At 33.8% G+C, this 14,747-nt stretch overlaps 1 protein-coding gene across 6 annotated transcripts in view; it reads right to left on the bottom strand.

Annotated features, from left to right (window-relative positions):
* USP25 (ubiquitin specific peptidase 25) overlaps positions 1 to 14,747 on the bottom strand; it is a 121,362-nt gene that overhangs the window by 20,615 nt on the left and 86,000 nt on the right. For 4 of the 6 annotated variants that reach the window (XR_012075832.1, XM_072967814.1, XM_072967820.1 and 1 more), the window contains 3 exons: positions 10,125 to 10,264; positions 5,253 to 5,366; positions 3,016 to 3,111 (listed from right to left, as the gene is read on the bottom strand). Coding sequence is in view for 5 of the 6 variants with exons in the window: in XM_072967814.1 (XP_072823915.1) it covers positions 3,016 to 3,111; positions 5,253 to 5,366; positions 10,125 to 10,264 (350 nt within the window). In the remaining variant the exon portion in view is untranslated. The remainder of the gene's footprint in view (positions 1 to 3,015; positions 3,112 to 5,252; positions 5,367 to 10,124; positions 10,265 to 14,747) is intronic. The other 2 variants (XM_072967822.1, XM_072967830.1) reach the window with 1 other exon arrangement.

Below are 14,747 nucleotides of genomic sequence, written 5' to 3'. Positions count from 1 at the left end.
GTCAAAAGATCTACAACCAACAAAGGGGCTAGGCTCATATGGTTTTACGAGTGAGTTCTAACTTACTCTTATGGTAGTCAATTCCTATGCAGGCTACACCAAAGAAAAAGAAAAACAGGGAAGTTCAAATAAGCGAAACATCAAACCTGAGGAAGATAGCCCCCAAATTAAAAAAGCAACATTTTTTTAAAATTAATATAGACTACAGAAAGCCCAAACAAATGGCTGGTGAGTTAAATGTAAATAGGGTACATCTGAATTTATAAAATAAACATTTATTAAGAAAAGTGTTTTAAGAAAATATTGCAGAAAATTTGTAATACTTTAGGTTGAAGGAAACTTTTTATAAAGCAATGAAACTCCAGAATCCAGAAAAAGAGAGAAAGATTTGAAAGTACAGTATTTTTTAAACTTCTCTATAGAAAAAGGTACCATAAACTAATTCAAATAGAAATGGCAGACAAGGAAAAAATATAGGGTAACTGTCCATACAGAAGGTAACATATAATAAATGAGAGTACATCTATACCACAGAATACTAAGTGCAAGTAGTGTAGATAATGTGGTGGATATAGTGTCTTTAAGAACGCCCACAATATATTTCTGAGTGATGTAAGTTACAAAATAGTATGAATAGTAAAAGTTAAAAAAAATTATACTCTCTATATGCATGTCTGTAAAAAACCTGACAGGTTTTATGAATGTTAGACATGGTTACAAGAGGGCATCAGCAGAGACTGTCATTAGTTTTATTTAAGACACCTCTGTATTACTGAATGGTCACATTCTGTATATTACTTTTGTTATTTACATGACAAATTTCCTGAAATCATATATTACTAGAACTTTCCAAATGCCAGTCATTTACCTATGTTAAAAATATGCATTAATTATAAACAACTGATAACATTCACGTAAGATTACACACATATATATTCCTCAATTACAGATGAACGAAAATGTACACAAATATAAACTTTAGAGATTTTCAGTTGCATCAAAATCAGACGGTAAATCAAAAAGAAAAATAAATGAGATACAGAAAATACATAAAGCACATGATGAAAAGGGCATTCCCAAGGTGACAGTGAAAGATCTCAAGACATTAGTTGTAAACCAGGAATAAAGGAAAACCAATATAGACTGGAGCAGGTCAAAAAGCTCCTTAAAGACTTCCACAGGAAGATAAAACTGACAAAGAACGGAGCAAAAAACTAAGTAAACCAAAAAAAACCCCAAAAAAACCCCAAAAACAAAAAAACCCTAAAAAACAAAAAAACAAAACAAAACAACCCAGGTTATTTCAAGGAAAATGAAAGTTGAGGAAAAAAAGTAATAATGTTTATGACTTAGTTCAACCCTGAGCAGCATACATAGAAATAGCAATATAAGCTGAGAATTCTGATTTAATCAAATGACAAGTTTTTTTTAAAAAAGAGAAAAACACACATATGGACACACATGTGTGCAGATGGAGGGATTAAAAACTGTGTGTCAGTGCATGTATATGGGGCAGGAGAAGAGAGAGGGCTCACTGTTTACATTCCGCGGTAGAGAATTTAACAGGAAATGTATAAACTAAGAATCACTAAAACACAAGCATTCTACTTAAATATACGGAATTAATGCCAAAAGGATTTGATTAAATAATTGAAGGCTGTTCCCACAAATGGCAGGAGGGGTGGAGGGCAGGGGATATGATGTGACTACTGTTGTTTGCAGTATATATATAGTTAGCTGGCTCTTTAAAATATATGCTGGTATTAATGTAATAAAACTAACGTTTCTAGATCAACATAAAGATACCAAATTTGACAAAAAATTACAGTGGTATGAGAGATAACTGTTCCACAAGAAATAGATGAAAACTTTAGAAAACATACATTCAGTGTTTTTTTTAAAGGAAATGCAGATTACCTGGGAATAAAGATAAATTTTTAAACATAAAAGCTGTTTTTTGTATTACCTTCTTCTACCTCTCTCATAGGATCTTACTAGAGTAAAAACTTATCTTGGGGGCAGTTTGCCAGAACTTCTAAAATTTAGCACTTAACGTCCTGTATCCCAGGAAATCCTTCAGTTCTGAGCACATCAGGATGGCTGATCACTCTAATTCTAACCAGTTCAAAAGTGTTTACTGACATGAGGTTGCTTTTCACAAGTCCTTTGTTTTGTATTATACATTAAAAGAAACACTAAAAATAAGCAGCTTCTTAAAGATTGAATTGAATTACGGTAGAGCACAGAAATTGAGGGAAAATTTTAGATTTTTAATGTCAAGAAAGGGAACATGCAGCTTACCCCTCAATAAGGCTTTTTTTTTTTTTAAACAAACACTAAAGGGGGGAATAAAAACAATGAATATTTTTTGGTTAATAAAGAACATGACAAAACATACATAGTGTTTTCATCTTTCAAATATGTAAAAACAAATAATAGTGTCATCAAAACATTGTTGAGATCTGGTGTCACAGGGAAAAAAGATCTAGACTAACGCATTAGTCTGATGGTCTCATGTCTTGAAATGACTAGGATGTTAAATTTAATCATAGGAAAATCAAGCAAGCAAGAAACCTAACAAATCATTTTAGAAACAACCAAATGAAGAAAGTAATTTGGTATTTAATGATTAGAAAAAAACTTATAGAAAAAATATTCTACTGTTGACTAACAGTATTACCAACAAGGAGAAAATAAACTATTACCAGAAGCAGTTACTCAGTTTCTATTTTTGCTCATCAATACCCTTTATTCACTTCAAATAAAAACATAATTCAAATTCCTGTTAAATCAGAGGTGTAGTAGTAGGATAACTCAGGTAAAATGCTTCATTTTTATTGAATTATCTGAATTAAAAAAAAGAAAATCACTCTTAGATTCATGCATAAAGGAAACTCCTAGAATATTAGGTGGCCATGGCTAAGATAGGAAAAGAGAAAATATACAGGAAACCAAATTTAATTCAAGGAAATAAAACATTTCAAGAACAAATTAAAATGAAAATGTTAATTGTACCTTAAAGAACCCTGCTTCAGGGCCACACCTGTCATATACATTCCTGGATTTACCTATCGCCATGATAATACCTTGCATGTTCGGTGTCATCATCATCTGCCACAAGGGATTTAAAGAACGAATTTTTGAATGGTTATCATAAAAAACAATATAAAAAAAAAAAACCAAAGTAACTCCTTTACATGCATGTTAAAAGTCCTTTGTTTTTCACTGTTTATAAATCAAACACTGCAATTTTTTTGTAGCAAATGTGATCCAATATGTACATATCTCTCAAAATCATCCATACAGGGCCACAGCTAGCTCACATGGTGCCTTTGTGCAAACTGCAAAAAGGCACCCTCTCTGAATTAAAAAATTTTAACAACGCACCCCTTTCTTGACAAACAAATTAGAAAATGTGCTGCTCTCTCAGAGAAACATTTAGAGAAAGCAACAATCTTTTTATTACAAAAGGCGCCTCTTCTTTAAGGCTTGGGGAGCTCAGTATTAGCTCAAGTTCAACTCCACTTCTACCTGTGGGCCAGGCACTCCTGCCTGCACAACCATATGGTCTAAACATCTAAGCAGCAGCCCTGCATCCATACGACTTATTTTAAAAGTTACAAGGCACATGCACTGTTAAACTACCACTCCAAGGAATTTAAAAAAAAACACAAAACACAACTCTGCCAATAGCATAAGCACTTGCACAAAAGATAGTGTTAAATGATTAATTACAATTCTACTTTTTTAAATTCAAGAAGGGTCATCCTAAAACAAGCATCAAAATGCTTGATCAATGAGCATTTTTTATTAAAACATTTCTATTAAAAAGATGCCTGTTTCCATAATTTTGAAGTGTCAACCTGGTAACAGATAAACAGAAAAATGTACTGCTATTAAGTACTAAATAGTTCAATATTTCTTTGTTTTCATAAGTTTATTATGTAATATGACATTTTATACAAGGGACTTGAGCACGAAGGATTTTGATATCTGTAGGAAGGAGCATGTTGGGGTGTACTAGAACCAACCCCCTGTGGATACCAAGGGACGACTGTATGCTTAGATGCTTACATTTTAAAATATCTGCAAAATGAAATAACTCAAGACACTATGAAGCTATCACATTAGAGCAATCAAGAGATTGCATCCATTACCTCAGATTTACTGAATCTACTATCCACAGTATTTATTTTGGATTACACACTGACAGTTGCAATATACCTAACATTTTCTGCTTCAGAAAATCCTCTGACCAGTTCCTAAATCAGAAACCTGTTTCTTACTCTCTTTATGGCCCATGCTTTCTTATAGCGGCACAGTAATAGTAATATCTTTATGACATCTGATTTTGGTGAATAACTCATACAATAGCCTAATTATAACCTTGAAGTTAAGTCTGAAAAAATGTTACTTGGAAAAAAACAATTTAATATGCATTCAATTCTCACCCATGCCAGCAAAAACTAACAAATGATAGAATCCAAAGTCTATCTTCTCTGTTGTTACTATTTATTAACATGTTTACTGGCCCTCCCTCAAATATGTCAAAGATCTAAGAGTGTTAAGAAAAAAGTGAAAAGGGGGTAAAAATATAATGGGACTAGCTATTTTCATCTGGGTTCCAAAGAAACCTTTCATGAGAAGTAAAAATGCCCCCATATGGACAGAAAATAAGGAGACGAGAATTAACAGTGGAGTGATAAGAAGAGATAAGATGGAGGTATCCAGTGTGCAAACACTGGTAGGCATTCAGCAACTCAGCAACGCTGATGAATCATTCAATTCAGTCACTCAGAAGTTGCAGAAGCAAAAAGCCCTAATTATCTATTCACAATCAGGCTGTAGGTTCTTCTGGTAGAAATGGTTGACCAAGAATTAGAATCAAGTAATTCAAGAAAAACAGGAAAGGAAAATAAAAACTTTTAAGTGCTCAAGACTTGTGCTATTTAATTAAAACAAATCTTATAATCTATCAACCCCGGAATAAACTAATCCTATGTCTGCACAAAAGAATTAACTCTAGCAACATAAAATTATTCTTCTGACAAATCTATAAGCTTTCTACTTAAATTTTCATTTGAAATTAAAAGTACTGTTAGCAACTGGTAAGGTAATTTCAGACTGTGGGTGGCAAAGCTGTATGTTATGCAGCAATAGACATAAGTGTGAGGGTGCAGGCATGCCCAAAGTACTTGCATTAAATAGCCAAAAACAAGTGGAAATTGTGCAAAGGGCTATAATAAAGGTACCTCGTCATCATAACCCCCCTCCTTTGACTCAATCATAAATTTCCCTACATGAGGAATCGCCACCTCTACAACTTGCTGGTTAGAAGGTGGTTGGCTTGTGGTATTCTCAGGTTTCTGCAGAAGAAAATCATTAGTATAAACATTAGAAAACAGAACAACGGAAGCCCCCAGTTTAAGTGCATAGACTCTTACGTCTTTTAAAAATACCTTCATTTGTTTAGTATAAAATGAAACCACCTAAAACTGAACTTTAGAAGCAAATGCATTAATCAAGTAATAATACAAGATCTCCAGCTTTTCCGTTACTACTCAAACACTAAGTTTTTATTTTTTCCACAAGCTTCTTGGACTCCAAGTTCTTACAAATAATAAACATTGAAGTTGTATATCCTACTACTGTCTTTGTAGGTGGTTTTATTTATTTTTTAATTCTAGTAACTCCATAAAGTCTTCCTTGATCTCTTCATCAAAATAAGATATGACCTCCTCTGAATCCAGGAGAGTTCACAGGTTTTCTTTCTTAAGAGAGTTACTTTTCTATCCTTTCTAGTAATCAATTGTTTTATACTCTTAATATCCACACTCTGTTGTGCTTAACTCTCTCGGTCACAGCCTGTGAGACCAAGTACTATATATTTACATCATGAGTGTCCAGTGAATTCTTGTTTTTGAAAAAGCTGCTCGAAATTAATATCCATTTTTAACAACTCAATCAGGTTTTCTTTTTTTCATTAACAAATTCTATGAATTTCACTAATCCACACTAATGAAGTGGAAGCCAGTATGAAATCCCGAAAGTCCACTCAAAGACACTAATATGGTTTATTCAAAACACTGTTTAGATTTCACAAGGATCTTACTGTACTAAATAGATTTATAACTAGCATATTCACTATTTACCTACAAACAAATTTCAAAAGTACTTAATGTGCTTGAAGGAAGCTTAAGTAATTTCAAACATTATCATAAATGTTTTCTTAAGCAAAGATGAACTTTAGTTTCCACATAAAATAATAGAAAATGTTGATAAAAACAATTAAAGTGGCTTTATTTTAATTTAAAATAAATGTAAATTTTACCGATGTTTTCTAACTTTTCTGAAGTACATATGCAGAGAACGTTTAATTAAACAATAAAACAAAACTAATGGCCAAGGCTGGCATTGTCTCTTTTAAAAGAAATGTTCTTTTAAAAAAATATATTTTATTTACTTATTATTGTATTATTTAATTATTTTATTTTGGTGGGGGGGGGTAATTAGGTCTGTTTATTTTTAGAGGAGGTACGGGGTTATTGAACCCAGGACCTCATGCATGCTAAGCATGTGCTCTACCACTTGGGGCTATATCCTCCCCAATAGAAATGTTATTTTTAATCATAACATTTTTAGAAAAGGTTTCTTTGCTCTATTCAAATCCTCAGTTTTTCAAGAGGAAATAACCAATCTGCATGGTTGTCATTATCATGAGCGATAATATTCAGCTAACCCAACACATGATACATAATTTTTGTTCTATAAATGATAGGTATTATCAATATTATTATACTATTATGTTACTTTAAATTGCTTCTATTTGAATAATTCTAACCCAATATTACTGCCACACTTATCTTACAGAGATAAGCTTGACCTATGACATCTAATTTAGGAGTTCTTAATCTTTCCAGCATTTGAGAGAGTAAAAATTGTCCTAGGTCTCCATTCACAAGTGAAATATAAGCAAGTAAATGAAGAAATTCATATTCACTTTGTGGTGAAAAGTTTCTCACAAGCAAACCAATCCAAAACAATACTATAATGAGAAGAAAAAGATAAATTTAAGGTAAGTAGCAACTGGGAAATGTATTCCTTACAATACTGATCCTTGTAAAACAACATATTTCCTTTGAAAAAAAAATTGCACTTAGGTAAAATAACTGTTTAATAAACATTTTCAGTTACTGTAGACGAGTTTCAATAGCATAATACTGAAAAATTACATGGGTGAAAGTTGAAAAAAGGAAGAAACTTTGGGCACATATAATAATTGTATATACATATATATGTACAAATGTACACACACATAATACGTATTGTATTGTTCATCAAGTGCAGGTATCCTAAAGTACTCTAAACATTTTTCATATAAAGAATTTTAGGGTTCACTGAGGTATAGTACAGGTATATTTGTATTTTCCTATTACTGTCAGGCCCCACGTGAACACCTTAACAAAGGCTAAACTTGAAAGAGATTAAAAATAAGTTCCTCAAGTTAAAAAGTTGCAAAAATAATTAAAATAGAAAGCTTTTTACTAATTGCCTGAAATCCATTAAATATATGACTTTTTAAAAAAGTGGTTCATAAAAGGGTGATTAGAAAGCTATATACCTTCCACTCTTTTGGCCCCCTTTATATGCTCATACTTTTTAACCTAGTAATTCAACCGGTGGGAATCTAAAGAAATAACCAGAAATATAGAAGAAGTTTCATTTTTAGGAGCCATTCATAATAATGCAAAAGTAGAAACAAATATACAATGGGGGGTGAGTAAGTAAAAAAGAATTTAGTCACCTAACGGAGTATTATTCAACCATTTAAATGTTTTTTACAAAGAGCTTATAACATGGAGAAATAATGAAGTGATTTAAAAAAGAAAAGTTAAGATATAAAATTTTATACAAAGTAGTTACTCAACTACAAAAATAAATCTCAAACCTGTATATAAAAATAAGAATGAAAGAAAACACACCAACATATTAACAATGATTAACTTTGGGTAATAGGAATATGCATGAGTCTTTTTTGGAGTCTGCTTTTCTCTATTTTTAAAAATAGTTCATTTAAAATTAGAGACATTTTTCTAAAAAGTAAGGTGTCTAACCTTTGGAGAGTATCTCTCTATGGTTTCTTTGATTCTAAGCTTTCCAGGAATTTTTTTTTTAACCTTAAGGCTGGAATTTTATATATGTATATTTGTGAAATGGTTAGGATTTAAGTAACAGAAGGAAACAAACAGCTACTAAGGACCTATGGTACATGCTAGGCACTTAAAAAAAATGATCTTAATTCATCCCCAAATCCCTTCCATCTCATGTTAAAAAAAAAAAAAGAGGTTTAGAAAAATTAGGCAACTTACTTAAATTTGCAGTTAGTAAGAAGTAAAACCAATATTCAGAAACACAGTACTATCTACTCCCCACATCTGAAGACTCTTTGCAGTTTAGTTTCTAAGGCATACCTTCAGTCGAGAAGACCCCGTGATTACCATGATCCTAAGCAACTGACTATGAGACCAGACATTCTGCAGGATTTATACAGATAATGGGGCCAACTGTTGGTGCTACTCCACAAAAGAAACCAAATGGAAAAATATTTATGCTAGTTATCATATTCTCTCAGTGCCAGCTCCTTTCTCAAGTAAAGGTGAAACAGTAGATTGCTGCCTTGTAAGATGGTACCTATATTAATAAACCAAGCAATCAAAATTTAAGTGTTCATTTCTGCAAATTTAAATTACACATGATCAGCCAAAATAAAAAGTCATGATTCTACACTCAACCAGTGCTTTTGGCTTTCTGATCACCAGTTAAAAGGATGCTACTTATCAACCATAATTTAGGCTCTAACAAATAAAAATCCTAATTAGCAAAAGCCCTGGCAATTTATATTTTTATGTCAGGCAAAAATATTTCTCCGTGTATCTACTTCTCTGACTTTTCTCCCTCCCGCAGATTTCCTCTTCTACCATTCTCCAAAAAGGAGACACCTCAGATCCATTAAAAGAAGCATTTTTCAGGAAGTGCTTCAGAGTTAGCAGGTCCTCATCTCAAGCTTATTCATAGTCTCAAGGTTATTTGCAAAATTTGGAATAATGAAAAATACCTGTATTAATATATATATGTTATAGGAAGATGATTATATATCAAACTTCTTCAAACAGGAAATAAAATTTAAAAATAATTTCTTACTACTTTGTTCATCAAAACATAATTAACAGAATACCCTATTAATTGAACATTTTGGTTAATCAAGGTCTTATCATATTAAAGACCTCACTGAAATTAGCAGGCTATTACTGGAATTAAGTTCATTAAGTAGAAAATTATGTATTGAAAAATTAGATGTCCTGTTTTCTTTAGTTCTCCTAGGAGAGGAATCTTCAAATACGAAAATTAGCTATCACAAAATATGTACTTGAGCTGCCTGTACTCACTAATAAAATAAAAAATAAAACACTACAGCAACTGAATTGTTATGTAGTACAAAATTCTTGCAATAACATCTCTCAGGATATATTCATTGAAAACATAATACAGTATCAATGTGCTCAACTTACTGTTATAAAAAGATACCTTTGATTACTTAAATTATAATACAGGAGCCATATAATGACAATTTTGTACAGGATACCCTTGAAGTATGCAAAAACTGTTTTATGGTATCATATTTGTTCTGCTAATAATATTTTAACCTAGAGTATCTAGTATTTGATTGTTTGACACAGTCTAGGTAACAATGAAAATCATACTTTACATTCCCAACTACTCCAATGTAATACAACTAAATATGGAGGGAAGGTTAGGGAAAGGAAAAATAATGCTAAATTTTGTACTTCTCTTTTTAAGTTTCAAATCAAATGACCAGTTTAGTCTATGATTTTTCATAATTCTCTAACAGAAAGAAATTTTTTTTTTTAAAGCAGTATTTTAAAAATTACAGCTGAGGAAATTACAGACTGCAGGTGGCACCTGCAATCACTGATCATTTTCATGAAAGAGCAGTCCCTCGGCCCAGTCTCTCCTGACTCCCAGACAGGGCGTTCTCCTTACACTGCCAGGAAACCTCGTGAGCATGACGGCTATGATCAGAGAGCTAAAAGAAAAGTTCTTACCGACTGCAAAACTGTTTCAGGACTTTTATCTTCATGCTCATGTGATGCCTTGGTAATTATTCGAATAGTTTCTTCTTTCAAGTGCTTTGAGAAATCACTTCTTGATGGCTGCTCTAGATATTCTGGTTCTCCTGCTTGTGCTTCATGAGAAAAGAATCAATTGTATATCTAATATAAATCACAAAGTCTATACTAAGATGAATCTGTTATTTCTCATTTGAAGTTAAACAATAATCAATTTTACTCTTCTAGTTAAAGTAATATATCCTTCAATATACAGCACATCCCCCAGAATTTACCATAAAAAAAAAGGAATCAGATCCAAGATTAGTCAAATAATTACAAAAGAAAGCCCTCAGTATAGTTTATGCTAAGAAATTCACAGTAAATTTTTCTGTCTTGTTAAGTACCAAAATCTCACTCTGAAAAATCACTAGCATTCTACCAAAAAAAAAAAAAATTCCTTTGTATAACAATCCTGGTCTGAATTTCCGCAGAGAGCACAGCAGCTGTTTTTCTGGCCACAATAATACACTTTCTCACACCTATCTAACAAAACTCTAGTCCTGAATAAACCCACCTTCTGTCTTTTATGAACCTATTCCTGGTAGCTGAGTGCTGTCAGAGGAAAAACAATTACAACTTGGCAAAGTGGTACCAATATAAATTCAAGACTCCAAACACCATCTCTGCAAAGAACTCTCCAAGTCATCTACTGCTTAAGCTCTGAGCTCCAGACCCTGAAGATCCAACAGTGTACTCTGAAGTCCACTGGCTGTTTAACAGACAGCCCCAAAATCCTTATACAACCTACCAGGCTTTACATAAGTGAGCCTCCACCTATCTCTCCAGCATCACCTGGTGTCCTTTGCCCTTTGATCAAAAAGGGACACACACACTAGCCTTTTCTCAGCTTATCCAATACACTGAAGAAGAGGTTTACTTTTCAACCTTTGGATCTTCCTCATTTTCTTCCCTTTGCCTGTAAGTTCACCTAGTCTCATTCCCCTGCTCACCCATCTAATAACTTCTACACAGTCTCTTGTCTAAATACCGCTTTCTTACAGAAGTATTCCTGATTACCCCATTTCTAGAGCTGGGTTGCTCAGCCTCAGTGCTCCTGACACTTTGGTTTGGACAATTCTTTGGTGTAGAGGGTCGTCCTGTGTATCCAGGCATCAACCCACCAGATGCCAGTAGTACTGACCCCCAAGGTGTGACAATCAGTAATGTCAAATGCCTCCTGAGGAACAAAACCACTCCCAGATGAGAACTGTTGCTCAAGAGTAGCTTATACTTTCTTGTTAACAGCACTTATCACAACTGTGACTTCATTACTGTTATTAAGTATTTGTTTCAAGCCCATATCCCTTGCTAGATTGTAAGCATCTCCAGAGCAGGGATGTTATTTCCCTTTTGTACTCTGCTGTTTCTTTAACATCGAACATGTAATAAGCACACAATAACATAATGGAACAAATGAACTGATAGGAGGAATAAGAAAGCACATGAAAATATTCTACAGTGTTACTGGGATAGGTTACTTGAGTTCTTGCTCAACCAACTGGTGAGAAACGGCAAGGTTACTGTCATTATTCCCAATATTTGATTAATTTAAAACATCTCTCAAAATGAAATACCATTCAAAAAGAAATGCTATACTTTCAACATAGACACATGGTCTTTCATTTACCCAGTAATCTTTAACTAAGCATCTAAGTACCAGGCACTAGGCTAGGCATTGGGACTCCCGGTGTGAGCAAAGCAGCCAGTTCCTGCCTCCAAGAAGCTTATAGTCAACTATGGAAAAAGTTATCAACCAAAGAATCACACATACGAATTGTGACAATATTATAATAATACATTCTGGGGATAAAATGGGGGAGGGGTAATTTAGATTTTAGCTGAAGGATGATAGATAAGGTTTGCCACATGAAGAATGAATAGCCCAGGAAGTGAGCATGAGCCTAGAATGGCTGAACTACAGTACAAGAGCTCCTCTTGAATATGGCAAGAGAAGATGCAGGTTAAGCATAAAATAGAGGCCTGTGAGTCACATAAAAGTTTTGAGGGCAAAAGGAAGTGAATAAATGTTTTAAATACAATGGCAACAGGGCAGGTTTAAAAAAATTATCTGGCTACATTTTGAAGAATGGATTAGAGAGGAGAGTAAAATCTGAAGCAGTGGAAGTACTAGAAGGTACCAGAACAATACAAGAAATGACTGTGCTTTTGGACAACAGGGACAGCAACAGAGAGAACTGAGTCAAGATATATTTTAGACAAAGGTTTGGAGACTGATGCGAAGATGACTCAAGTTTTTGCATGAATAAGCAGGATGAAGGAGCTAACGTATACCATGACAAGGAAAACTAAAGGAAGGAACTAAAACTTACAATGTGTGTGATGGGCAGAGAAAAAGAAATTAAATGTCCTCATTTCTGTATATCCTGACTTTGTACTGCAATGTTCTTTCATTGTCCCTATGTGATAAGAAAATCTTAGGTTCCAGCTCAGCAAGGCTTCTGCTTCTGGAAGGTTTCATGATCAGTGACTTAAGCCAGCTGGTTTAGGGCTTAACAGAGAGAAACTTCTTGTTGATAAAGCTTTGATCACTTATGCTTGCCCCTCTTTGTCTCTTCTCACTGTAATAGATAAAAAAACATCAATGGCTAATAGGATGTGAGCTTAATGCAATGAGGGCCAAGAAATCCATCTGTTCTGACACTGGTCTAAGCCATGGAAACCTGGACAGTGTATGTAAATTAGGTCCTTAGGAGCAAAAGTATTTTTATCTGATCAACACAGTCAAATATACTTTAGGTCACCAGTGTCAAGGTTTCCTTCCACATAGCAATTTCAGTCTAAAATTCTCATAAATGATGCTGAACGATTTTGCCTAAATGTCATACAGAACTATTTCCTCCAGAATTTTCCTTGTGTATGTATCTTCTAGGGAACTTATCTGAGTGGTGCTGTAGTCACAGTAGGTGAACCTACAAGGACTGGAGATCTGGAAGTTTGTAAACAAAACCCCAAATCTCATTTCCAACATGTTCACTGAGCCAGTGCCATTCTCAGTACTGTGTGGGGAAAAAAAAAAAAAAGATGTAAAATTCATTCACTAAATTTAAAGACCTCTCAACAAAATCAGATAAATAAATATTCCATTACAGTACAAAGTACTAAATACAATAAAAGACTTATGCACAAGGTCCTACAGAAGCACTGTGGACCCAATATACACACTTGGAATGATGCTGCATCTTAAGAAAGACTTTCTAGAAGAAATGCCAACTGATATGAGTCTTGAAGGATTTGCAGAGATTATCTTGGAGATTAGAAAGAAGATAATTCCAGGTAGGAGGAACAGCACATGCAAAGGCACTGGTAAGGACAGATAAAAGATTAATTAAGTCCTTGTTATTAATGAGCCTTTACACTGGTAAGCAAATCAAAAATATAACATAAATTTGGTAGTGAGAACAGACTGGGAGTAGAATAGAGGAAAAAAGACAATAGTTGCTGCAGGGGTATTATTAGGGAGATTCATAAAGACTTTGGGGTATGAGGAAGGTCTTAAAGAATGGATAAAATTTCAAGAACAGTGAAGGTAAGAGGACATTTTTCAAATGAAGGGTACTTCGTGAGCAAACCTATAATAAAAGGAAAGTTCCCTACAACTAAGAATAATGGGGAATAATCTGGTTTAGATGAAACATAACGTATTTATAGAAAGGTTGTCTTGAAAGAATTACAAGGGAGTCAGATTGTAATAGAGGGTTTTCATAAAAAAGAAAAAAGGTTTTGGCTTCATTTTGTCAAACCGGAAGAGTAAAAAACGTGTTCACTAAAACAAACAAATAACCAAAGGAGGAAAATAAAATGGTCTTTCCACTATGCAGAGTTAAGCACTATCAATATTTTTAGTATTATATATTTCCAGACTTTCCCATTGTCTTAAACAAAAAGAACCATTATGAATACACTTCTTTTAACTTAATATAACAATTTTCCTGTCAATATATTTTTTACTGGTTATACAATGTTGTTTTGTATGAAAGGCTCATACAACTAATATCTTGCCATACATTTAGGGAATTTCCATTTCTTTGTTAAAAACAACAGTTGGACAAACACTCTGGCTCTTTTGTGTGCAAATACACACAATGGTTTTTGTTCACCCTGTGAGTCTCCAGAAGCCGCACCGCCGCTGGCCTATATAAATGGCAGGAACTCAGTAACGAGAGGCTATGCTGTTTGCTTTATATTCTAACTGACATTTTTATACTAACCGGTCCCTCAGTTATGAAACAATATGTTATTGTTCAAGCTTCAGCGGTGACATTTGTTATTCTTAATTCCTGGAAGTCTTCCTTGGTTACCTATCTGCAGCTACAAACCCCTGAATGCACTTGTTCGACTGTGAATGACCAGTTCTCTGTGGAGGTATCCCTGTAACTAGAGTATCTCTCAAATCATTTACCTGTTCTATGGGTGTTTCACTGAGATTTCTGGATAGCTATCTTCCACATAAGACTTTATCTAGCCAAGCTCTGTGTTCATAATGGGGGGGCTTCGTTCACCTATTTGGCTGTTACATAAAATCTAACAACCTGGGAG

This window comes from Vicugna pacos, chromosome 1 (genome assembly GCF_048564905.1).
Source record: "Vicugna pacos chromosome 1, VicPac4, whole genome shotgun sequence".
In the NCBI taxonomy this organism is placed as follows: domain Eukaryota; kingdom Metazoa; phylum Chordata; class Mammalia; order Artiodactyla; family Camelidae; genus Vicugna; species Vicugna pacos.
Note: the sequence above shows the minus strand (reverse complement) of the source record. Positions and strands in the feature narration are given on the sequence as shown.